The sequence below is a fragment of the Oncorhynchus masou genome, chromosome 18 (assembly GCF_036934945.1).
Source record: "Oncorhynchus masou masou isolate Uvic2021 chromosome 18, UVic_Omas_1.1, whole genome shotgun sequence".
In the NCBI taxonomy this organism is placed as follows: domain Eukaryota; kingdom Metazoa; phylum Chordata; class Actinopteri; order Salmoniformes; family Salmonidae; genus Oncorhynchus; species Oncorhynchus masou.
In genome coordinates, this window is record NC_088229.1 from 36,253,304 (window position 1) to 36,280,115 (window position 26,812).

The following is a 26,812-nucleotide window of genomic DNA, read 5'->3' on the forward strand; positions in this document are numbered from 1 at the left end:
CCAGCTCCGCATATCGGCCGGGCTAGAGTGAGCATTGAGCCAAGTGCCATGAAGCCGGCTCTACGCATCTGGTCTCCAGTGCGTCTCCTTGGGCCGGCTTACATGGCACCAGCCTTGCGCACAGTGTCCCCGGTTCGCCTGCATAGCCCAGTGCGGGCTATTCCACCTCGCCGCACTGGCAGGGCGACCGGGAGCATTCAACCGGGTAAGGTTGGGCAGGCTCGGTGCTCAAGAGCTCCAGTGCGCCTGCACGGTCCGGTCTATCCGGTACCACCTCCACACCCCAGCCCTCTGGTGGCAGCTCCCCGCACCAGGCTTCTTGTGCGTCCTCGGCCCAGTACCACCAGTGCCAGCACCACGCATCAGGCCTACAGTGAGCCTCGCTTCTCCAGCGCTGGCGGAGTTTTCCTCCTCTCCAGCGCTGCCGGAGTCTCCCGCCAGCCCAGAGGCGCCGGAGCCCCTCAGCCCAGAGGCGCCAGAGCCCCTCAGCCCAGAGGCGCCAGAGCCCCTCAGCCCAGAGGCGTCAGAGCCCCTCAGCCCAGAGGCGCCAGAGCCCCTCTGTCCCGAGCTGCCAGAGCTTCAACCCCTCTGTCCCGAGCTGCCCCTCAGTCCAGTGGGGTCATTTAGTAGGGTCACCGTGGTTAGGAGGCCTTGGAAGCGGACAAGAAGGCGGACTAAGACGTTGGTGAAGTGGGGTCCGCGTCCTGCGCCAGAGCAACCACCGCGGACAGACGCCCACCCAGACCCTCCCCTATAGGTTAAGGTTTTCCGGCCGGAGTCCGCACCTTGGGGGGGGGGGGGTACTGTCACGTTCTGACCTTTACTTCCTTTGTTTTGTCATTATTTAGTATGGTCAGGGCCTGAGTTGGGGTGGGCAGTCTATGTTTGTTTTTCTATGATTTGGGTATTTCTATGTTTCGGCCTAGTATGGTTCTCAATCAGAAGCAGGTGTCATTAGTTGTCTCTGATTGAGAATCATATACTTAGGTAGCCTGGGTTTCACTGTGTGTTTGTGGGTGATTGTTCCTGTCTCTGTGTTTGCACCAGATAGGGCTGTTTTGGGGTTTTTCACATTTCTTGTTTTGTTAGTTTATTCATGTATAGTGTCTTTATAAATTAAAACATAAATAACCACCACGCTGCGTTCACCCCAAGAAAACCGTTACAACCATAGAATAGCCATTATAGCAATCGGACTGTGAAAGAGGAAACTTACATTATGCTTAATGTGTAAATATTGCAATGACCAGAGGCAGAGAATCAGAGAAGTGTGTGTGTATACAATATGCAAATTGCTCTCATCATTAACATTAAACTGACAACCTTGGCTAGCAAAAGGCCGCTAGCTCAACGCAATAGAGCTGACCCCTCACCAAAGTCCAACCCGTGTGGTTCTGCCTTGAACAACGGACTGAGACTTTTCTCTCTTGTTGCTGGGCAAAATGCTGTCACAACGGTCTTATTATTGTCTGGAGATGACAGGCAATAATGACTGTGGACTGAGTGCAGAGACTGGCACTTTAAGCCGCAGCAGAGAGACTAATTAGAGGGTGCTTTGTGACTTTGTCACTTTTCGGCTGGTGATTAGCACTCATTTATTGGGTGGAATCTGCCGTCTAATTGTAGGTGGTGCACGCCACAAATACTGTGCAAGTGCTCTCGACTCGTGCTGCAAAGACAGCAGATCATCAGTGTCTCCCTATAGGCTTTCTCGATCTGCTCCCCCCCCCCCCGAAAAAAAACACTTCTCTCCAACTCTTCTCGCTAACAAGAATAAATCATCTGCCCAAAAACAAGTTCAGAGACTTAGAGGATATTTTAAAAGTCTGCAGATTCTTTAGTATATCTCTCTGATTTTGGTTAATTAAGTATGTGGAAGTGTGTCCTTGGAACTGAGGACAAGTTCAGTAGAATAGCCCTCCTTTGTAGAACAGATTTGACTAATGGAGGCGCTGTATAAGAGCCTTGGTAGGCTACCTCCATGTCCCCACGGCACAACATTCAGCTAGTCGTAGGAGAGGGGCTAGTGTATTTGGGCCATCTCTAATTGGCCCACTAATCTCACCAGCAACTAAATGATCCGCAGAAACGTTGTCCCTCTGGGCTAACTGGAGACTGCAGATGTCTACTGCTGCTCTTCTATGTTTGGATCAAAAAAACAATCCTGTTCTGCTGACTGAGAGCCTACCGGACTATTGGAAATGTAATTATGGGCCAGCAGCAGAGCCTTTTAAACGCTTGACTCGTGCAGAAACAAACGTCCTTCAGACAAGCCAAAACTTGAATACGTGGGAAATGGGCGCCACTGCGATCGATAAAAGCCACCATTTTTGGAGGGAAAATGGAGAGATGTTCTGTATTGCTTCGCTGACTGCACTCATTTTCTCACCGGCACATACTTGACTTGGCTCGGTGACACTATTTATTTCAACAACAACAACAAAAAAACGGAGAATCTCCACTCGTCGCGAGCGCAAATCATTTATTGAAGCAATCTCATGTCATTAAAAAGTAAACAAATATCTGCGGTGGATCGTGATGCCGTGTGATTGGACCTTTGGAGCACCTCACTTTGATTAAAGGAGTTGAAAAATAAAACCAGAGATGTCTCTCTCCTCTCCCTTAAGGTGAGGGTGAAGTTGAGAAATGCTCCAATCAAGCTCAATTACTCGGCAGGTGCAGACCACGGACACCCATTTCGCATTGACAAAAGCCATTGTCGTGACTCGGCGAGGCCATCATATTCATCGTCTAAAGCCATTGTCGTGACTCGGTGAGGCCATCATATTCATCGTCTAAATGGATACATTTGAACACAACAGCGCCCTTTCTCAAAAACAGCTTTTGCAAATGTGCTGACCTATGAAGAGAGTGATTGAGCAATTATCGGACAGAGTCGTTGAGCCCCCAGAGGTGCCTTTTGTTCACAGCTTCAGTAGATAGGGGCTCAGATCATTATCAGCATTCTGCCTGTTGTTTTTCTTACAACCTTTGGCTTGGTAAGCCACCCCCCCCCACACACACACACACACACACTGTGAGGATAAGGCTACACCTCCCAGCGATACCAGGAGTACACCTCAACTGTCTGTCTGTCAGAAATCTGGGGGCTACCAAACAGTGCTTCATGTGTTTGCTGCCATCATAAATATTCATGACCGAGCCAGAAACCAGCTGTTTCCTTCCAATTAAAGAGTGTAGAGATCCGCCATTTGCCAATAAATTGTTGCTGTTTAATTAATGACTCTCGTCGCTCGCCCGCCAAACAACTGAAACAATAGCCCTGCACAGAGTACAGAGATTGCCATCTGTGGAATTAGGCCTGGAAAGCATGGTGGATAACAAGGCTGGGCATAGTGGAAAAACTGGAGCCTCCGTGTATCCTTGGCCTACATCTAGGGGGTGTGAGGAGTGACGTTTTGAATGGGGAAGGAGGGAAGATTACTAGTATTACTGAATCATGAGGCTGGAGATGCAGTAGTCTGATAGAAGCTACTGCACAGCTGTAACTGGGCTTAAAGGAGATGAGAACAATCAAGTCATCATCAATGGCCATATGGGGGAAAGGTGGAGGTGGTGATGCAAACTAAAAGCATCAGGACTCAGAGAGGTGAAGAATACAGAGAGCAGCTCTAAGTTAATTATTTGTAGGGGAGCCAAAACTATGTAGTCAATCGGTAAAGGTAGGGTAGAGTGAGAATTGTCAGAGGACTTACCATCAGGAGGCTGGGCCGGCGTGAAGTGAACAGGTTTGTCTGGAGGAGATAAAAGAGAGAGAGTTAGAAATGGGTTTTTAGTTAAGGCGAGATTCAAGGACTTTCCCATGGGGTGAACCCCAGTAATTGAGTTGCTCCAACAAAAAGTAGAGAAGAAGATTCTCCTCTGGCTTGGGTATATCAAACAGGCTCTAATAGAGTATCTGAGGGATGGAGAGGCTCAATAGAGCCAGCTCATCAGAATTAATAGATTTTCATGATAGATGTACAATTGTTGATGGATATTTACAATTTTAATGGTTCATTCAATTCGCAAACCACACCTGACACCTATGAAAGCATCCGATAATTGGTATTTTGTGAAAAACATACTCAGGTTTTGTTTCATTATTATCTTAGTTACCACTTTCATGGACTTTTTTTTATACCTCAAATAAGCCTAATCGAATGAAATTTCCCTTGAAGAGGACTACACAGCAAAAATAACTGGTCCCATCCCAGCCCCATGTCTGGTTTTTCTTTCCAATGAGTTAACTAATTGCCTTCACCCATAGATATGACATCATGACCCTGCTGCAGTAATGCATGTACTGTTATGATGTAATGGTACCATCGTAGATGATATGATGATGGCACAACTACATTACATCTATCACTGGTGTCCTATAGGAACATACAAATAGGGCATTTCTAGAGCACAGACATGCATACGCATCCATACATACACCTCTAACGAAGGGTAAATTTAATGGGGGTTTGGGCGCGATGCGGCACTGTTATAGAAAATAATGAGCTTCACTTTTACACACAATGACTGGAACAGCAACAAAGTGGTCTACTTTAAACCGATGCGTGAAGCATCACCAACCACTGTAAGTAGATAAGCATGTGCTTGAATCTGTCAGTGCCGTAAATGCTCTTCCATCACCTGACCATAGCAAAGCATCTAAGACCCCCAGTGTTCAGTGACAGCGACCTTTACCATCTGCACTCCAACTCGCCTTTCCAAACCACTGAGCAGCCCGTGCTCACGTCAGGCCAGCCCGCCGCACCTTTCCCCTGTGTAGGCTTGCATACCCGGTATAATGAGCAAGATAAAATCACATCACATCAATTACCCAGCTAACACATTTTCCGAAGGAGCTTCTCGCCTTCCCGGCCGTCCTCGCTCGGAGGCGTGAGGCGTCACCGGCATCGCTCGCTACCTGACGACGGCATCACAGTTAACGGTTGCCAGTGCAGAGTTTAAATTTAGGTTCACTTACAATTGCTTGTCAACAGCTGGGCTTGAGGGAGCCAGAGAGAGAGGATGGGGGAGAGGCAGGAGGGAGGGAGGGACGCTGTGTTTGCAATGGTGAATAATGAAGTGTCTGTTGAACTGGTTTCCGAGGCAATCATGACAGTAACAGATTTCAATCCCGGGGACTTCAAAAACAACATGGCACAACAATAGCACAGACACACACATGTAGATAAACATGTACACACACACACACACACACACACATCTGCTATCCTTTCCTAAAACGCAAACACACGCAGTATTTGCCATATGGTGTCTTGGAGCACATGACAGCAAATCAACAGAATCTCCTAAATGTTTACCAAATGTAAATGTCTCCATCTCGGTCATAATGAGAGGAGGAGATAAGGTCTCTACCACCATATCTTCCTTTCCCATCGCCGTCTGCTGTCCCTATACAACACCAAACCTTTGTATGTGTATGCACGTGATTGAAGCATCCAGAACTGATTCCCGCTAGATCTAGAGCAGATCGACAAGGCTCTGCTCTGATGTGCGTGTTTGTGTATTAGGGTGTGTTGGGGTTTGTCTATGTGCATCAGTGTGTGGTGTGTATGTGTGTGTGCATGTTTCTCCTCTCGAGTAGGTGAATTACTCCCCCACAGAGTTCCAGGAACCAGGCCACAGTGTGAAGAGGACAAGCTGTGTGGCCACGCTTCGCTCTGACCTGAGGTCTGTGTCCTCTCCTTTCTCTCGCTCCAGCTCCTCTCCAAACCAGTTTTCCGTCCACACAGCAAGAGCTTTCCATGTTAATGGCGCTCCGTTCACTTCTCCCTCTCCAGTCTCTCGCTCACCTTCTCTCTCTAGCTTGTGAGGTGGAGATGGAGTGCTCTCACTGAGTTTGTATTTAAATCTAATGGAATATGTCTGGATTAAATTGATTCAGTAACACGGAGGGGTTATGAATGAACTTCACTTTGGAACGCCCCCGTCGATGAGACAGAGAGAGAAAATAGAGAGGGAGAGAGAGATAGAGGGGAGGGGGGGCATTTTCAGAATTCTAAAGTGGTGCATTTTGGTTATTTTATTCAAGATCTAATGCAGTGGCATCCTTAGCCCCCGGGACGTGTCTCGTACGTGATTGAAAATCCTCAGGCTGATAATAGCTTAGTGGCGGACTAGCATGGCTCGGAATGAAGCCTTAAACAGACGGCAGACAGACAGGCAGAGGCACAGAGAGGCATACAGACAGATTAAAAGGGACATTCACAGGGATGCTTTGATGCCCGTATTCTATTTAAAGTGTATATTGTCATTTCCACGCAGAGTTCACAGCTTGATACGATACGATATCATCACCATACTTAGGTGCTGATATGATATGTATTGAGATTCTCAAGATTCTATATGTAGTGCTATTCGATACTGCGATTTTATGGCAATTCAATGTTCCAAACATACTGTGGCTCAGTCGGTAGAGCATGGCGCTTGCAACGCCAAGCGTCGTGGGTTCGATTCCCGCTGGGACCACCCATATGTAAAATTAGTGGCCCCAGCCGACTTGTAAGTCGCTTTGGACAAAAGCGTCTGCTAAATGGGATATATTATTATTATTATTATTATTATACTGCTCACTATTGGTCTGCTGCAGAGGGACGAGAGAGACCCATAAGAGAGAGACCCATAAGAGAGAGACCCATAGAGAGACCCATAAGCACTTTTATTTCCATCAGTTATGGAAATAAAAGTGCTGAAAACATGTAGGCTCACCATTTAAAAAGAACATGGAGAACAAGCTATAAAAGGAGTTTTGGTGCAGGTGCAAGCGACTAGAGATATATTATCCCAATATGTAACTTTATAGATTTTTCCGCCATTACTCCTATTTAGTCTCCATAATGCTAATTCACGTGGGTGCAATGATGATTATACTCCAGACAGTTTTAAACACCTTCAAAGTGAATGTTGTGAGTGTTGATTAGGCTTGAACCTTCCGCACAGGCAACTCATCTGACACGAGACTCCAGTACTGAGAAATACGTGCCACTGAATAAAGCAGTGCTATCGAACACATACTGATGTTCCTGTGGTGCCACACCTATGTGGGTGTCAGGACACAATCGGAACTCCAGTGATACTGGCGTGTTCCTATTCCCATCGCGAAGAACCAATTGACATTCATTGATTATAAAGCTTTGAACTACTGAAAACTGTGTCATTCAGGCAAGACATAAACCAGTTATGTACAACTCTGAAGTGAGAGACAGATAGTCCCCAATGTACAAAACAATACCCCCCCCCCCCCAAAACACACTAGTGAAATGGCAAGTCGCTGCGTCGAGCTCGCTCTCCAAAAGGTCACTCTCGTGTTTCCTAATGGTAACGTTGCTGCTCATCTACCAGCGAGCCACCAGGCGAAGCACAGACAGAAGCTTATGCACTATCGTGGCATTTTCTATTCAGGCCGATAACCGCTCAAAGTGGGGACACTTTCCATGCCAAGAGCTTTTTCTATCGTCCAAAGGCATTTAATCTGGCTACTTTATCCCACAGTTCAAAGGAAATGCCAAGGCTTTGGGGGAGATAAAGGACTCAAAAGAAGGAAGCTGGGACTGTGCGTCGAGAGAAAGCTGACTTTTAACGTATGAGATATCCCTCCACTTCATCCAGCCCCAGCCTTTCAGACAGCACTGCCAGAGGTCAAGTGGACCAGTCTTTCATATCTTTTCTCAGCAGAGTAAAAGACCTGAGAGACTGTAAGGTGTTTAATAGTCTATGTAAACTAAGCAAAATCCTACCGACCCATAACTTTTCTCGTACCAAAAGCCATGCATGCATACTCTTCCGCACACCCCCACCCCAAGTATACATACACATCTGGCAAACAAATGCACTCACATATAAAGCCTTCATACTCCTGACCATGACACACAAACACACATGGCTACAGGGTGACAGAGGGAGTACATTGTATATGGGGTGCGTATGTGTGTGGTAGTACGATTGGTGGACGTACAGTTGTTGAGGAAGAGCAGTACGGCGAAGCCCAGCGTGGAGGTGGCCAGCAGGATGAGACATATGTTACAGGGGATCATAAAGTAGCGCACCACCAGGGACACCTTGTGTTGGTACATCCGGTCCCGCTCCGGGGGCGGCGTGGGGTAATGGCAGCTGGTCATGCTCCACTTCCAGAGTCCGTCCGCCCGGTGGGAAGGTATGGGTAACGGGTGGGAGAAGAAGAACCCAAAGAACCAAGGAATAAAAATGACACCAGAAACGAGGGAGGAGAGAATGATAGACTGGTTGGTAATGGTTGGTAGATTCAGCCCGGAATCCAGCTGTGTTCCGCCGTGGGGAGGGAGTCGCAGCTGCTTTCAGAAAGATGCGTTGAGGAGCTTTCAATGGTTTCCAGGCAACTCATTTTAGACAGTAATAACATCCATTGGTGGGAAGAGGACAGAAGGGTGTGGGCCTGCACTGCTATAGGCCACCAGCTGTCCACGCTACCTCCATTTTAATACAAGTACTGGAAAGGGGATGACAACAGATTTGTGTGTACGTATGTGGCGTGAGTATATGTACAATATGAAAGTGTAAATGTGTGTGTGTGTATGTGTCTCTGTTTGTGTGTGTGTGTGTGTGCACGTGCCAGATCAAAAGGTGCCAAAGTTCCACAGTAACTCAACAGTAATTACAGCAAGAAGCCTCCTTGATCTCTTTGCAGCACTGGTCCACTGTTGCAAAACACACTGGTCTCCTTTTTGCCCCAGGAGCCCTCACAACACAAGCCAGGTTCCACCACACTACCACAGCATTCGTCAAGAGTAGCTGCTGGTGATTTGGCGGGGGAGCATCTTTCTCCAGCCTCCTGTGGCTGATAAACTGAGAGCTTGGGGCTAGAGCTCCGGCAGCTTTGGCGCTCTGAAGACATTCATTAGCCTCCTTTTCTTTTCCTTACAAAACGCTCCAAGGAAAACAACAACAACCGGCTCTTTGTTTTCACTTGGCTGCCCGCCGGCTTATTGTTCCTTATAGCTCTAGTCAGGACCGAAATAAAGGCAACAGCAACACGGCAATGCGACTGTCTTCTCCGAGCACGGAGCACGAAGCTTCCCCCGTCGCTGCGCACTTGTATCTAGCGTTAGCGTATTTAGCAGGGGGGCTAGTAAGCAGCTGGCCACCACTCGATTAACCATATGCTCTTAGGAGCGTGAAGGGGATTCTTTTTTTTCACCACCCACTTCCTCGGTTCAAAACACTGTGGCCCCCTTCCCCCTCATCACTCGCATGTGGGGGCCACCCTTGGAGTCTGGTGAAAACATGTCAGAAGAAGTAGAGAGGGGTGGAAAGTTGGAGAGGGGAACAATTTACGCCCCCGGCTCTGTACCTCAACATGTGTTGTCCTCCCCTCAGCTCTGTTCCGCCTGAGCCCGGCTATACAGAGAAGCGACAAACCTCAGCCCGACACACAGACTAAAGAAAACCCACAAAAGAAATGGAGAGAGGAGGGAAAAAAGAGGGGAGAAGTCTGTGCCAGATGAGAAATTAACAACAAGCCCTGAATACTTTTTATCTTTCTTTCCTCGTGTTGTCCACCCCTGATGGCATATTCATCCAAAAACAAATCACAAGGGGGGTCTTGTTACCGCCCTCTGTCCGAGAGTGTCAAGTTGGTTCTCCTTTTCAAAAAAGCAGTCGCTTATTCACCCCTTCTTCATTGAGAGTAGAAGCTGCTCAGTTGCTCATTTCACTCTCTCTCTGGCTCAGTCTCCCTATTTTTTCCCCTTTTTCTCCAGAATCCACTCCTTCTGTCTGTTCCTGCTCCAGAGGCTACTCCCGGTTGCTTGTCCTGGGCTTGGCTGCGGATGATCTCCTTCGAGTTGCTCCTCCGAGGGACAGGCCCATTCACTGGCAGCCAAAACAACAACTTGGAGCTTTGCGTATTCACGGAGTATTCACAGCGCACACAATCCCCAGGCAGCAGGTAGTCCACTGTGTTAATTCACTCTGCTGCTCAGCCAGCCAAGCCCTAGTCAACGAGAGAGGGAGAGAGAGAGAGAGAGAGAGAGAGAGAGGTAGAGAGAGAGTAGCCAGCCAGCGAGCTGCAGATAGAGACAGCCAGAGCAGAGCAGGAGAGCGATAGAGTGAGAGAGGAAAGAGGAAGAACAGGCGAGCGGTGGCGCCTGACACTTCGTCCACCTTTTGCGTTTTACAACAGCGGCTGAGCGCGTTGTCTCCTGAGCACCGTCACTCTCCTGAGCAGCACTTCTCCCTGCCTGCCTCAACCCCAAGGAAAAGACAGCGCAGACAGGAGAGCAGAGGGGGAATGAGAGAGAGGAGCTGTCTCTAACAAAGAGGGGAGGGGGAGCAAGAGGGGGAGGGGGGAAGACAGGGGAAAATAAAAGCTTTTGGGAATACTTGGGTCATGTTGGGGTGGGAGGCAGCAACAGTGCAAGAAAAAAACAAAAGAGGGATTGGTCTCTTAAAAATGTCACCCACATCCTCGTTAAATCTGAATCAGAAAGAAAATGACCCATTAAGGTCAGAATCAATCCTAAGGTTTTTAACACACACACACACACACACACACACACACACACACACACACACACACACACACACACACACACACACACACACACACACACACACACACAACAAACAAATGTAATGAAGTGAAAGCAGAAAAATAAACCATGAGGGAATACAATCATGTACATTTAGGTCAATCAAATATTGTCCAATTTGCAAACGCTAATTTGGCCAATACACTTCCAATCTACTGGCAACATGCTTCTGTAAAACCTCATTCTATATGCTACACATGAATAAGCCCATATTCAATTAAAATCCTATTCAAACGGGGGATTTTTGTATTCCACGCTCACTTTCATGACACCGTGCCCCCCCCCGTGTCAAATAAGAGAAGAACAACTCAAATAAATATTTTTATATTCAGCAGGGCTGGCGACTGATCTGAGGAGAACAAATATGCACCTAATCCATAGCATGTAATTTTATGCGCTTTTTAAAAAGAAATATATTTTTTCTGTTCGATACTTATAATGAGGTCAAAATTGTGGGGCGGTCACGGCTTGTTTTAAAACCCACCATACATCAGCATCTACTTACACCAACACAATGACAAGTGATCATCCGAGCAGGGCAGTTGCAAGGCGGTATATATCATCACAAGTTTTTATGTTCTTCTACTCTCCATCTCGCTGTCTCTTTTCCCCCACCCTCTGCCGCACATGAACGCACATACACACACGTACGCACGCGCGCACACACATATGTACGCACGCGCACACACGACGACACATTAAAGAATACACACACGACGACACATTAAAGAATACACACACGACGACACATTAAAGAATACACACACGACGACACATTAAAGAATACACACACGACGACACATTAAAGAATACACACACGGTGATGCATAATGTAGCTTAATTTATACAGAAAACACACGAGGAAACAATCCCATTGTGTCTTTCAGACACACCTACAAACATACACTAACCCTTCACATCTCTCAAACACACACAGAAAATACACATCTCTTTCAGTCTCTCTCTGACACACATACTCATACACGTACGTACACACACACGCACGCACACACGCACACACACACACACACACACACACACACACACACACACACACACACACACACACACACACACACACACACACACACACACACACACAGGATGGGGATCTGCTCTGGTTAAGCATCGCAAGTAATTTATCTCTTTGGACACGGTCTTGTCCCTGTCTTGTTTGGACCCGCGGGGACCCCTTGCTCTGTAGTCTGGAGGTAAACTCCCAGAGAACACAAGGTCACCCAGGTCTCAGTCACCCTGGAGGGGGCAGGCAGTGTTCAACCACCAGCTGCAGCCTGCATCCCAGGGATCAGCTATGCCCTCACAGAACAACATGATACCCTAGCCAGGTAGGTTACTCCAGCCCAGACTTCTGCTTAAGCCTGTCTCTCAGGACATGGTACGCAAAAGCAACAATCTCATTATCTTCCTACAGTGACCTAAAGTATCTAAACCATACAGAATCCATTCAATAGAGGGCGCCACCGAGCTGCTGCTCTTCTGATCCACTCACTGTAGTGCCAACATGACCCAAATAGAATCCTCTGTTCACATCAAAGCTCGTCTCTGATCCATTTTTAATGCGCTGATATCGCGAAAGGTTAACATCTCTCTCAGAGTGCTTTGAAATGCCAATTTCCATAAAGCAGCCAAAAGAGTTGGACTGACTCCCTCTTTAACATGATGACGGTCCAACCAAAAGGAGTTAGCATGCAGTTTGTGTTATGTCTCTGTACTCTCGGTGGGTTGCACCGTTTGCATGGGTGACTGGTGACAAAAAGAATGTGGGATGAGATGTGAGAGCAGTCGAGCACATGTCCTGGTCGTCCAGACGACCAACGTCTCGAGCTAATTGAACAAAGGCCGTATGAAAAAGCTGTACGCCAAACTGAATAACAACTTAGATTAAGGTAAAATGGGGGTTAGGGACATTTGTGTTCAATGTTTTAGTGTGCAGTGTACAGTTGTGACACGTAGACAGGGTGTCTGCAATGTGACATGAATTGAAGATGAGAAATAAGTTGTCCATAATAACCAAAAAGGAAGCAGGGAAGAGGAAAGTGGAGTGATGAGACATGTTTGAGCTAAATTGAGATAAAAATTGCCATGTGAATCCAGCCGTGCTGTCAAACCCATGGAGAGACGCCCAGACGTTCTGCCCTATACAGTTCCACTAGCAGGTGGGCCAATTGTCTTGCTTCAGGATTACCTCCAATCACCATAAATTACAGCGTTCTGGTTTCCAGCAGATTCCCAGACTTCCCAGTCAACAGGGTGTCCAAGCTGCCGTCCACAAATCCGGATAGAGGGAGAGATTGGATATTGATAGGGAATGGGGTGCAGGGGGGGGGGCAAGCCAGAGCCAGGGGCCCTTGCAGCTGTGCATGTCTAATGTCATTATCCTTCATTGGGTTTAGGAGTGGCAGAGAAATAGAGAACAAAACAGACAGATCAGTTCTGAAGACAGGATGGTGTTGTTACGCTTGGGGCTAGTGATCAACTGTGTGATCTAAGTGGGAGCGGGGATGTACCAATGTTCCAAAGCAGGGTGGTCTCTTCTTAACAACATGACTCACTCCATGACACACACACAGGACAGCGAGTGACGTCGTCGTTCCTTCAGTTGAGCTCAACGAGCGTGATCTCAACCCACTCCCATTGCAGAAGAAACTGGCGCTGAACCGGGATAAACTTTGCTTTTGTTTAACAGCCATTCTTGTCTCATTTACCAGCTGTTTACCGTTGACCCTGTCTCAGAATGCAGTAAAAAGCTGATCCTGGATAATTTCATTGTTATGACATTATTGTATTGCTGGCTGGATTGTTGCTATGGGTTGTTATTCAGTCTTCTGCTGTCTGTAACTGATCCTAGTTCAGTTACTACTCCTCACCACCAGCACAGGCTTCCAGTCATTACCTCCCTCCCCCTCTCTTCTTCCAATAGCCCCATCTCCTCATGTCTCAGCAGACCGCACAAGTAAGATTTTTTTAAATTTATTTAACCTTTATTTAACTAGGCAAGTCAGTTAAGAACAAATTATTATTTACAATGACGGCCTAGTGGGTTAACTGCCTTGTTCAGGGGCACAATGACAGATTCTTACCTTGTCAGCTCGGAGAGTCGATCTAACAACCTTTCGGTTACTGGCCCAACACTCTAACCACAAGGCTACCTACCGCCCAGAATAGCTGGGCACGGCTGAGATCTCCCACGCCATTGTGGCAGTAACCTGAAGACTGATCCAGGGCCAGTATTGAGCCCCCTAGGCATCCCCGCCACTACTGCTACACTACTCTGCTAATGGAGAGGAACTAACCAGCAGCAGCCACTCATTCATTAGCCCTCTGCTTCCTCAACCACCTCCCCCTCCCTCTTCATCAGTGCTAACAACAATAATGATCTGAGCATTTAATACCCTCCATGCTCTGTCGACTCAAACTGTTTATTCATTTTTTATCCCCAGCACTTTTCCCTTAATGGCCCTTAAAGAAATTATTCCAATGGTTGTGCAATGAGAGAGAAAGAAAAAAGGGAGAGGAGTAACAGTGGAAAGAACTGTTTTGCTGCTAGCGCCAAGCTAGTTGGAGACTGATGCTCTTCCATGTGGCGGACATGTGGAGTGTGATCCAGCGTGGCACTGGAGGATGGGGTGGTGTGTGTCAGGGTACAGGGAGTGTCGGTGATCCACGGAGAGAGCAGTTGTTGTTGGCTCAGACAGCCCTGACAATGGGAAGGTACAGTGATGTAGCTGGGTGCCGATTCAGGTGTCAGTCTCTGGCCCAGGCAGCGATCTGTCAACCAGGGCCACATTAGGGTGAAGTTACACAGTCTGCGCCAAGGGTGCATTGCACAATTCCTCCAGTCCCATAGTCCTGCTGGCTAATCGCTATCGTTAGTCACCTGGTACTTCCTTGATCAATGATTGTCATTGATTGGCTGGTGACTGCATGCACCTGGTTTCCCAGGGAGAAGGCAAATGAAAACCAGCAGGAGCTGGTGGATCGTAGCTAGGCACCCCTGGTCTATGTCATGGATACTGATTTAAAGTGCATGATGTTCAAGTCATCAGATAGACATAAGTCGATATTGTGTTGTAATGTTAATGAGCGGTGTGAGATGCTGATTGGCCACAGTGGTTCACCTGACAGTTTCCTCCCTGACAATGACCTCTGTGGTCAGAGTACTATGGGATAGACTGAGGGGGTACACCAAGGGTCAAGGGTCAGGGAAAGAGGTCGTGGAATGCAGAGGGGCGGGCAACAGCGTAGAGTAGCAGCGCTGCAAGCGATAAATTAAAGTAAATGTTGAAATGTCAGATGGCTGCTGGGGAGATGTCCAAAGCAAACAATCCAAATGGCACGAGGGATATCTACTGCCCACACACAGCACAGGAAGAACCTGCTGGACCAAATCTAAATGTGATAATCTATTTATCATATACCATACAAGATGCACTCACCAAGAGTAAGAAAACAGTTGACTAATGTGAATCTTTCACATTTTTATGTTTTGACAGTACATCAAAAACACTGATTTACCTCGATTCTCGGTGACATAGCACGTCCATATGCACACACACACACACACACACACACACACACACACACACACACACACACACACACACACACACACACACACACACACACACACACACACACACACACACACACACACACTTGAGCCACTTTTTACTTTAGCTTACAGTGACAAGCTATTATATACTGGGACTTTTTCATTTGCATTTACAGTAATGAACTCTCTCTCCTCTCTCTCTCTCATCCCTCTTTCCCTCTATCCTCTACTTGCTGCTCATTCTCCGTCAAGCCAGATCCTCTTAGATAGAGGGCAGAGAGGGAATCTTAATTGGCACACAATCCCCATCGTTGAGAAGCCGTCCAAGAAGAAATGGTTATAAATGATTTACATTCCTAATCAAACGCCTCGCATTCAACTTCTCTTGCAAGACGGCTTCTTTGTGTTTTTGTAAATAATTCCCAGTCCTTTTAACAGGCTACTGCGAAATGAGGCCAGGGTTGAAAGTAGAAGAAGACGAAGAGAGGAAGAAGATGCAGGATTATGGCACCGTAGTTGACGAAATGAAACATATAAAACACACTGACACTGTGAAGAAACGTGTTTCCCTACAAGAGCCACAGCACAAACCCATGTCCAGTGTAGAGGTTTCTCCCTCTGTCTGTTGTTGTGACAACGGTAGACTGAGCTAGGAGGTCGGCAGGTCGCGTTGACACAGGTGTTCTGGACACGGAGGTAAACAGGGTCGCTCCATTAGCCCAGAGACAGGCTGTTGCCGGGCGGAGGGTGAATCAGCCTGAATACAGCTAGAAGACAGGAATATATCTTCCTAACCTTGAGACACACCAACTGTCTGTCAAATAAGATCCTACAGGCAACTGTGTGCAGATGGACAGAAACACACACTCACAGACACACAGTGGGGTGCACCCATTCCTCAGACATTCATTAGGTAGTAGTTTTAAACAGACTTAGGGTTTATGCCTTAGAACATGGCCAGCTATACTGTGGTACAGAAGCTATAGGGAATCTGAATAGCAGATTTGGTTTGCATTCCAGTCACTGTGTCCTCTGATCAACAGCAAATGAAAAATCTCAAACAATTGCCAGAATTCCCGATAGGACGTGTACAACATTCAAGTTGCAGAGGTTTTTCTGGAAACAGCAATTCCAGGCTTCATCACTGAACTGCATCAATGCGAAAAAGACGAGACATAACAAAAACAATCTGGCCTGAATCAATAGAAAAGGTGTTGAGTGTGTCGGCACTTGGGGCACTCCACGCAGGCACTTTCAGATTGTTGGAGATTCCCCCTGGGTCTTAACGAAGACCTATATCACATGCGGAGGGAGTTGTAAGGAGAAGAGAGATGGGAGAGGGAGAAGTACTGTACATCATTACATGATCTCCATTACTTCTCACTCTCCGTCTTCATTACCTCACACCACGACAGCTGTGACTCAATTAACGGTGAGAACACGCTACTGCACCGTCGTTCACTAGTCTATATTCGAGGGGAAAACTGATAAACGAGGCAAATGATGAGGAACAACAACGGTCAAAACCATGACGACGACTGAGGCAGTTGCATAGTTAGACAGAGCCCTGCAGACGTGTGGCAGACTGGAGTGGGTAGTTAAGCCGGAAGTGAAAACAACGTGGAGCGGGGACAGAACCGTTACCATGAGGCAAATTTCACAACACACTTGAAAATCCACTGTAGCTGGCCCCAGAGAGGGGACACAAGGTAACGTAATTAAGCAGATAAAAGGTGAAACTGAGGCCTGCATGGATGTAAAGAGAGTAAATCACTCACACACCCAGGAGATCATAACACGGCAGAAGTCACACACCACCTGTCACCATGCATACACGCGCACGTACAGTATGCAAGTACGCACACACCGTCTACATCAAGCAAATGTAGTTACTATTCCAACAACTTCAATATGGTTGTCTCTATCATATCCTTGTCTAATCATAAAACTACAGCAGATAGAATCTATAGGCCTCTATACCTCATAGATTTACGTGCCCTTATCTGACGTGGAAGCAGGGTTGAATTATTTCCCTGTTGCTACGGTAACACAGTATGCAGAAACCGTGGTGTGGCCAGAAATATGCTAATTTGTAAAATTCAGTTACGTATCGGGATATTCTTTTTGACAATATATCTCAATATATCTGTTCTCCGTCTTCTTTTTAAATGGTGAGCCAATATGATTTTACAACTTTTATTTCCATGACTGGGTCTCTCTTGTCTCTCTGCAGCAGACATATAGTGAGCAATACGTTTGGAACATCGAATCTCAATATCGAATCACAATACATATCAAATGGGAGAATAACAATACATAACGTATCGGCACCTACAGTGCCTACGGAAAGTATTCAGACCCCTTGATTTTTCCACATTTTGTTATGTTACATCCTTAATCTAAAATGGATTTCAAAAAAATAAAAATAAATCCTCAGCAATCTATACACAATACCGCATAATGACAAAGCGAAAACAGGTTTTTAGACATTTTTGCAAAAGTATAAAAAAACACAAAACAAAAATACCTAATTTACATAACTATTCAGACCCTTTGCTATGAGACTCAAAATTGAGCTCAGGTGCATCGAGTTTCCATTGGTCATCCTTAACATGTTTGACCTATGGTAAACTGATTGGAGATGATTTGGAAAGACACACACTAGTTGCAAAAACCAAGCCATAAGGTGGAAGGAATTGTCCATAGAGCTCCGAGACAGGATTGTGTCGAGAAACAGATCTGGGAAAGGGTACCAAAACATTTCTGCAGCATTGAAGTTCAGCAAGAACACAGTGGCCTCCATCATTCTTAAATTGAAGAATTTTGGAACTAGAGCTGGCCGCCCGGCCAAACTGAGCAATTGGGAAAGAAGGGCCTTGGTCAGGGAGGTGACCAAGAACCCGATGGTCACTCTGAAAGAGCTCCAGAGTTCATCTATGGAGATGGGAGAACCTTCCAGAAGGACATCTATATCTGCAGCACACCACCAATCATGTCTTTATTGTAGAGTGGCCAGACGGAAGCCACTGTCCAGTAAAAAGCACACGATAGCCTGCTTGGAGCTTGCCAAAAGGCATCTAAAGACTCTCAGACCATGAGAAATAAGATTCTCTTTACTGATGAAACCAAGATTAAACTCCTTGGCCTGAATGCCAAGTGTCACGTCTGTCGGAAATGTGGCACCATCCCTACAGTGATGCATGCTGGTGGCAGCATTGAGAGACTAGTCAGGATCGAGGCAAAGATGAACGGAGCAAAGTATAGAGATCCTTGATGAAAACCTGCTTCAGAGCGCTCAGGACCTCAGACTGAGGCGAAGTTTCACCTTCCAAAAAGACAACGACCCTAAGCACACAGCCAAGACAAGGCTGGAGTGGCTTCGGGACAAGTCTCTGAATGTTCTTGAGTGGCCCAGCCAGAGCGCGGACTTGAACCCGATCGAACATCTCTGGAGAGACCTGAAAATAGTTTTGCAGCAACCCTCCCCATCCAACCTGACAGAGCTTGAGAGGATCTGCAGAGAAGAATGGGAGAAACTACACAAATACAGATGTGCCAAGCTTGTAGAGTCATACACAGAAAGACTTGAGGCTGTAATCACTGCCAAAGGTGCTTCAACAAAGTACTGAGTATAGGGTCTAAATACTTATGTAAATGTTATATTTCATTTTTCTTTTTTTCTTTATTAGCAACATTTTCTAAAAAACTGTTTTTGCTTTGTCATTATGGGATATTGTGTGTAGATTGATGAGAGGTAAAAACAATGTAATCCATTTTAGAATAAGGCTGTAACTTAACAAGGTGTGGACAAAGTCAAGGGGTCTGAATACTTTCCAAAGACACTGTAAGTATCATGAAAATACTGTATTGTGTGGTCCCTGGCAATACCCAGCCCTAATTTATAGCCAATGCAAAGGGGGCCGCTTGGCATGACACACGCAAGGTGATTTCGATAATATGGGTCAGTGTCACCATATTCCTACCAGCCAGTGTCACCATATTTATATGAGCCAAACATAAAGGAAAACATTTGCCACCTCTTCTCTGTTGTTCATCTCCCTCTATCCTAACACCTGCAGGCATTTGCATTCTGTCGGCTTTGCTTCTTCCCTTTAATTTCTTTCTCCCGTGCACTACATTTCCTGCAAGATAACGTAGTGGCAATTCTATCACTGGCGTAGCACAGAGGCAGTGGATAATGCCTTATGCATCCAAATCTCAGCTTTTCCAAAAGCCTACTTTGCTTTTCTCTTACCTCCCTCCCCCATTTCGTCTCTCTTTACACCTCTCGAGTTTCACATCGACATCTCACTAGTGACAATCAAATCCAGAATTTGTCATCTGACCCCAGAAATCCCCTCTCTCTCCAACCTCACAACCCTTTTGGGAAAACCCACCCTGATCATGTGTCTGGCAACAAATGAGTTCCATGGCCTCTCCGCTCACTTCAGTGTCACAGCTCACTCATCATGTGATCTGTGTCACCACCCATATAAGTAGACCACCTCGGAACCTCTCAACAGGGTTTGCCATTACTTGTTCATTATTGTTCATGGAGGCAGGCTGAGGCACGAACACAATGCAGGAAAATGCAGGTCTGGATGTGTGTGATGTAGTGTGTGATTGAGGATCTGGGGCACCCCCCTTTAAGTGGTAAAAATAGACCCGGTTAAAGGGAAGAGGCTCATCAGGGCTCATTAATGTGTGATGAATGAGGTGGCTGAGGTTGCTCGGCTAGGGGACCTAATGCTGTTATTATGCCCCGCCAGTGGTGGACAACCTGGGGCCTCGGGGGGTAGGGTGGGGTGGATGGTACTGGGGGTTGTAGACCTGTGGTTTACAGTTCCCTGCCTCCTTGCTCCTACAGACTTCGTCTCTGAGTAAAGCTCTCTATTTCATCAGAGAGGGGGAGGGGGCACGTACAGTATACACACAAGAATACTCACACACACATAAACAGAGACATACAAGCATGCGCACACACGGGCGTGGACACACACATGTTCAGAGAGACACACACACAGACCAACTGCCGGCAATCAGATCTCAGGGGAAAAGGGGAGCCAGAGACGGGAGAGAGAGAGACAGAGAGAGAGGGATGGAGGAGGCAAATTAGAGGGGAGTTGAAAGAGCACAGCAGTAGATATAGTGAGCATGGGAGAGAAAGAGTGTGGGGGAGGTCAAAAAGGCCATTTTGTGTGTGTGTGTGTGTGTGTGTGTGTGTGTGTGTGTGTGTGTGTGTGTGTGTGTGTGTGTGTGTGTGTGTGTGTGTGTGTGTGTGTGTGTGTGGTCGTTAGCAGCCTCTGTCAGAGTGGAGAGAGAGGTGGAGACGGAGGGAGGAAGAGGACAGAGAGAGAGAGAGACTGGACTAAGATGAAATGGTAAACCGAGGAGAATGAGAGAGGGAGACAGAGAAAGAGAAGAAAACTAGAAAGGCAGCGTGAGGCTAAGGCTGAGGAAAGCCAAGCAAAGGACTCCGAGGGGGAGGGTGGTGAGAAGAGACAGAGAATAATGCACTGGTGTAAGTCAGCCTGCCAGAGAGAGAGGGAGAGAAGGAGAGAGAGGGAGAGTGGGAGGGAGACAGAGAGGTGAGAGAGAGAGAGAGAGAGAGAGAGAGAGAGAGAGAAATTGAGCAGTATACCGTATACCTGGGTATTTGGAAATAGCCACGGGATGGTTTTTCAACACCGTCAATACCATTTAAACAATTTATTTTACGTTTTTCCATACATTTTCATATTTGTAGCTATTTTTTAAGTAAATACCTGCAGTCCACTTGTTCAATGCGTTAGAAGAAAAAGCAGATTGCGTTCTTCATTTCACCTGTCATATTATTTTACATTATGAAGCTGAAGCAGTTCCCCAGAACAGTTTGGCCAGTAACATGTTTGTCTGTAAAGAGCACAATGGGAGAAAGAGGGAGCAGATGAGTCCAGCTGTGTATTGACAGGGGTCGCGTTTTATATTGAAAGTCAACAGTGTTTCTTGCCTCAATAGAGTGATCAGGGACGTGCATAAATATTTTTCTTTCACAGAAAAAACATTAGTGCAATACATTCGGCAGAACATAGCTTAATTTACATCAGATGACAAGAGAAGGACAACGCTATTTGGCTGACATCCACAAAAGTAAATGAGCTTACAATGAAAAACCAAGGTATATCTCCCTCACTTTAAGCATCAGCTGTCAGAGCAGCCAGTATCTCTACTTGCACATCATCATCTGTACATCTATCACTCCAGGGTTAATGCTAAACTGCTTTGCTTTATTTTGGCCAGGTCGCAGTTGTAAATGATAACTTGTTCTCAACTGGACTATCTGGTTAAATAAAGGTGAAATAAAAAACATGAAAGTTCACATGCAAAAAAAACGTATTTTAATAAAAAATTTAAAAAGTTTATGTTCAAACTCTCCTGTGAAGTAGTGACCTGCGACATACGCCTAGTTTCCTGAAACGGGTCACATTATTTCATAGTTTTGATGTCTTCACTATTATTAGTAAAAATAAAGAAAAGCACTTGAATGAGTAGGTGTGTCCAAACTTTTGACTGACACTGTATATGTAAAACTCTATGAGCTGGATTGCGTGCCTGCAATTAGTTGATTTTCGTTTGTGCTTGTTAGCATATCTAGCTATCAGCCTCCATGGAAATTTGCTATTACTTGTGCTAATTTTGTTAGCATTCTGGCAATAGGCGCCCAATGGCCTTTTGTTGCGTTTTTTGGCGCTCCCTTGTGTACTAAGCCGGTAATACCGTAAATCCCGGGGTGAGAATCTGGATACAGCCCAACCCTACTATCAGCCCCAGCTGTCTTTTTGTGGAGTGTGTGTGTGCACATGTGCATGTGTGTGTCATGTGTGTGAGTGCATGAGCCTGTAAGTCTGTCCTTTCAGTGTGTTGTGTGCATAATCTTGTGCATGTGTGTATTGCTGGCAGGCCTGGGAGTTCATGTCAGCTCCTCATCACTCTGTGGCTCTGGCAGACAAGCAGCCAGCCAGGCAGGCAGGGTTAGCTTGTGAGACAGTCCCAGTGGGGGCTCTCAATCCTGGGGTAGAGGGCCTCCGTCCACTGACCAGGCCTCCTGCTACAGCCTGGACATGGTCCAGGACCTTTTGCTCCTAGACCCATCTGGACCAAGGCTAGCAGGCGCCAGAGCCAGAACCAGCATTTCCTCTGGGACTAAGCAGCTCGTAGTGCTCTCACTGGCTTTTGGAGGTGAGACAGGCTAGTTATGCTAGTGCCAAGAATCACAGTCAGTAATTCTAACTATTTATCTTATTACATGAGACTGCTATTATGCTAACAGTTTAGCTTATTACATGAGACTGCTATTATGCTGACTGTTTAGCTTATTACATGACACTGCTATTATGCTAACTGTTTAGCTTATTACATGACACTGACTATGCATCTGGATCTTCAGCTCATGTTCTATGGACTTGTTAGGGGAGAAAAAATAGTAGAGAGCTTCAATCTTATTTTCTAGGAATACTTATGAATGTGCATCAAATCCGCTATGTATGCCATATCAACAATTGAGGCATATACTTTTACAATCCCAATTTATTGAAGGATTTAGGATTCAAAGCCTTGCAATACAGAACATAACCTTGATTCTCCCTTTCAGTAGTCTGTCATTGTACAGCCTGTACGTACACAGACCACTGGGTCAATACGTTGACTCATCGGTCAATCCACCATCTGCCCACCTTGGTCAATAAAAAAGCACACCGATCCTTTTAGCTCTTGGCTCCATTCCATGGTAGAAGGAAAAAAAACACTCTCTAGTCAATCTAGCACTACGCTCTTCCACCTCACGCGTCATTCTCCATTCTGTCGATCGATCACAAACACGATTTTTAATTGCAACCTTACAGGTACAGCTAGAGAAGAACAACCACCATTTATGCCTTCTATTTATGTGTCTTTCACCACTTTATCGATCAGACAGCTAGATTCTAATATTCAGGTAGGCTACAGCGAGAAAATAACGATAACCATTTACCCCCTCTCACGCGTCACTCTCCATTCTATAGGTCAGGCAGTTAGAGTGTAATAGACAGGTACAGCTAGAGAATTTTTTTGTTTCACCTCACTCTAGCCATTGTAGTTCTACATTTCCCCCCTCACTCCCCCCTAACTTATCGCTCTCCTCCATTCTATCAATCAGACGGCAACATTTAAGTAGACAGGTACAGCTGAAAAAAATAATAACTTTACTCTAGTTATTATAGCTGTATGTCTCCCTTCCCCTTTCTCTCAACGTATCATTCTCAATTCAATCGATCAGACAGCTTATAATAGACAGGTACAGCTGGTCCCCTCGGCAGACAGTGGAGTGGCCCGGGAATAGGGTCGGCATATTGAAATGAACAAATGAAGACGTCTTCCTGGGAGAGCAAGAGAGAGAGGGGGAAGATAGTGGCTCTTTGGTAAAAGGATATTGTCTCTCAGAGGCTGAGGGCCCCTCGAATAATTCACCCGGAAATACATTTCCATCACCTCATTTATCTTTTCCCCTTACTCTGTCTCTCTCGGTCACTCACTCTCTCTCTCTGACACACCACTGCTTTGCCACAAACCACGCGGTTAATTTGCTAACAAAGGACATTATTGTACCATCAGATTTGTATTTGTGTTTATTATGGATCCCCATTAGCTGATGCCAAGGCAGCACTACTCTTCCTGGGAACCAGAAAAATGAAGGCAGTTATATATTTTTTAAAACATTACATAAGGTGTATTTTCATCTGTTTTTGAAATCAAATTTTACTGCTGGCATGAGTTACTTGATGTGGAATATACACTGCTCAAAAAAATAAAGGGAACACTAAAATAACAAATCCTAGATCTGAATGAATGAAATATTCTTATTAAATACTTTTTTCTTTACATAGTTGAATGTGCTGACAACAAAATCACACAAAAATGATCAATGGAAATCAAATTTATCAACCCATGGAGGTCTGGATTTGGAGTCACACTCAAAATTAAAGTGGAAAACCACACTACAGGCTGATCCACCTTTGATGTAATGTCCTTAAAACAAGTCAAAATGAGGCTCAGTAGTGTGTGTGGCCTCCACGTGCCTGTATGACCTCCCTACAACACCTGGGCATGCTCCTGATGAGGTGGCAGATGGTCTTCTGGGGGATCTCCTCCCAGACCTGGACGAAAGCATCCGCCAACTCCTGGACAGTCTGTGGTGCAACGTGGCGTTGGTGGATGGAGCGAGACATGATGTCCCAGATGCGCTCAATTGGATTGAGGTCTGGGGAACGGGCGGGCCAGTCCATAGCATCAATGCCTTCCTCTTGCAGGAACTGCTGACACACTCCAGCCACATGAGGTCTAGCATTGTCTTGCATTAGGAGGAACCCAGGGCCAACCGCACCAGCATATGGTCTCACAAGGGGTCTGAGGATCTCATCTCGGTACCTAATGGCAGTCAGGCTACCTCTGGTGAGCACATGGAGGGCTGTGCGGCCCCACAACGGAATGCCACCCCACACCATGACTGACCCACCGCCAAACCGGTCGTGCTGGAGGATGTTGCAGGCAGCAGAACGTTCTCCACGGCGTCTCCAGACTGTCACATCTGTCACATGTGCTCAGTGTGAACCTGCTTTCATCTGTGAAGAGCACAGGGCGCCAGTGGCGAATTTGCCAATCTTGGTGTTATCTGGCAAATGCCAAACGTCCTGCACGGTGTTGGGCTGTAAGCACAAGCCCCACTTGTGGACGTCGGGCCCTCATACCACCCTCATGGAGTCTGTTTCTGACCGTTTGAGCAGACACATGCATATTTGTGGCCTGCTGGAGGTCATTTTGCAGGGCTCTGGCAGTGCTCCTCCTGCTCCTCCTTGCACAAAGGCGGAGGTAGCGGTCCTGCTGCTGGGTTGTTGCCCTCCTACGGCCTCCTCCACGTCTCCTGATGTACTGGCCTGTCTCCTGGTAGTGCCTCCATGCTCTGGACACTACGCTGACAGACACAGAAAACCTTCTTTCCACAGCTCGCATTGATGTACCATCCTGGATGAGTTGCACTACCTGAGCCACTTGTGTGGGTTGTAGACTCCGTCTCATGCTACCACTAGAGTGAAAGCACCACCAGCATTCAAAAGTGACCAAAACATCAGCCAGGAAGCATAGGAACTGAGAAGTGGTCTGTGGTTATCACCTGCAGAACCACTCCTTTATTGGGGGTGTCTTGCTAATTGCCTATAATTTCCACCTGTTGTCTATTCCATTTGCACAACAGCATGAGAAATTTATTGTCAATCAGTGTTGCTTCCTAAGTGGACAGTTTGATTTCACAGAAGTGTGACTGACTTGGAGTTACATTGTGTTGTTTAAGTGTTCCCTTTATTTTTTGAGCAGTGTAGTTCCATGTAGCCATGGCTCTATGTAGTACTGTGCGCCTCCCATAGTCAGTTCTGGACTTGTGGACTGTGAAGAGCGCTCTGGTGACATGTCTTGTGGGGTATGCATGGGTGTCCGAGTTGTGTGCCAGTAGTTCAAACAGACAGCTCGTGCATTCAACCTGTCACTAATACAAGTAGTGATGAAGTCGTTCTCTCCTCCACTTTAAGCCAGGAGGGATTGACATGTATGTTGTTAATGTTAGCTGTCTGTGTACATCCAAGGGCCAGCCATGCTGCCCTGTTCTGAGCCAATTGCAATTTTCCTGAATCCCTCTTTGTGGCACCTGACCACACGACAGTAGTCCAGGTGCAACAAAACTAGGGCATGTAGGACCTGCCTTGTTGATAGTGCTGTTAAGAATGCAGAGCAGGGCCTCCTGAGTGGCACAGTGGTCTAAGGCACGGCATCGCCGTGCTAGTTGTGCCACTAGAGATTCTGTGTTCGAGTCTAGGCTCTGTCGCAAGTGGCCACGCCTGGGAGTCCCATGGGGTGGGGCACACACACTAGCGACTCTTGTGGCGGGCCAGGTGCAGTGCACGCTGACACAGTCGCCAGGTACACAGTGTTTCCTCCGACATATTGGTGCGGCTGGCTCCCGGGTTAAGTGTGCACTATGTCAAGAAGCAGTGCGGCTTAATTGGGTTGTGTTTGGAGGACGCACGGCTCTCAACCTTCACCTCTCCAGAGTCTGTACAGGAGCTGCAGCAATGAGGCAAGACTGCAACTACCAAATGGATACCACGAAATGGGGTGAAAACGGGGTAAAAAAAAATATTTAAAAGAAATAAGAATGCAGAGCTGCGCTTTATTATAGACAGACCACCTATTACTCAAAGCCAGTGGCATGTCGTTAGTAAAGATTGAACAAAGTAAGGGGCCTAGAAAGCTGCCCTGGGGAATTCCTGATTCTACCTGGATTTTGTTGGAGAGGCTTCCATTAAAGAACACCCTCTGTGTTCTTTTAGACAGGTAACGTTATCCACAATATAGCAGAGGGAGTAAAGCTACAACACATATGCTTTTCCAGCAACAGACTATGATCAATAATGTCAAAAGCCGAACTGAAGTCTAAAAAAACAGCCCCTACAATCTTTTTAAAATACATTTCTCCCAGCCAATCATCAGTCATTTGTGTAAGTGCTGTGCTTGTTGAATATCCTTCCCTATAAGCGTGCTGCAAGTCTGTTGTCAATTTGTTTACCTTAAAATAGCATTGTATCTGGTC

The 26,812-nt window shown here is 46.4% G+C and overlaps 1 protein-coding gene across 2 annotated transcripts in view; it reads right to left on the bottom strand.

Annotated features, from left to right (window-relative positions):
• LOC135504500 (agrin-like) overlaps positions 1-26,812 on the bottom strand; it is a 280,244-nt gene that overhangs the window by 147,326 nt on the left and 106,106 nt on the right. Inside the window, exons 1-2 of one of the 2 annotated variants that reach the window (XM_064923147.1) lie at positions 7,976-10,235; positions 3,717-3,755 (exon numbers count right to left, since the gene is read on the bottom strand). In XM_064923147.1, coding sequence (XP_064779219.1) covers positions 3,717-3,755; positions 7,976-8,138 — 202 coding nt within the window. In that variant the 5' untranslated portion in view covers positions 8,139-10,235. Of the gene's footprint in view, positions 1-3,716; positions 3,756-7,975; positions 10,236-26,812 lie in introns of those variants that run through there. The other variant, XM_064923146.1, reaches the window with a different exon arrangement.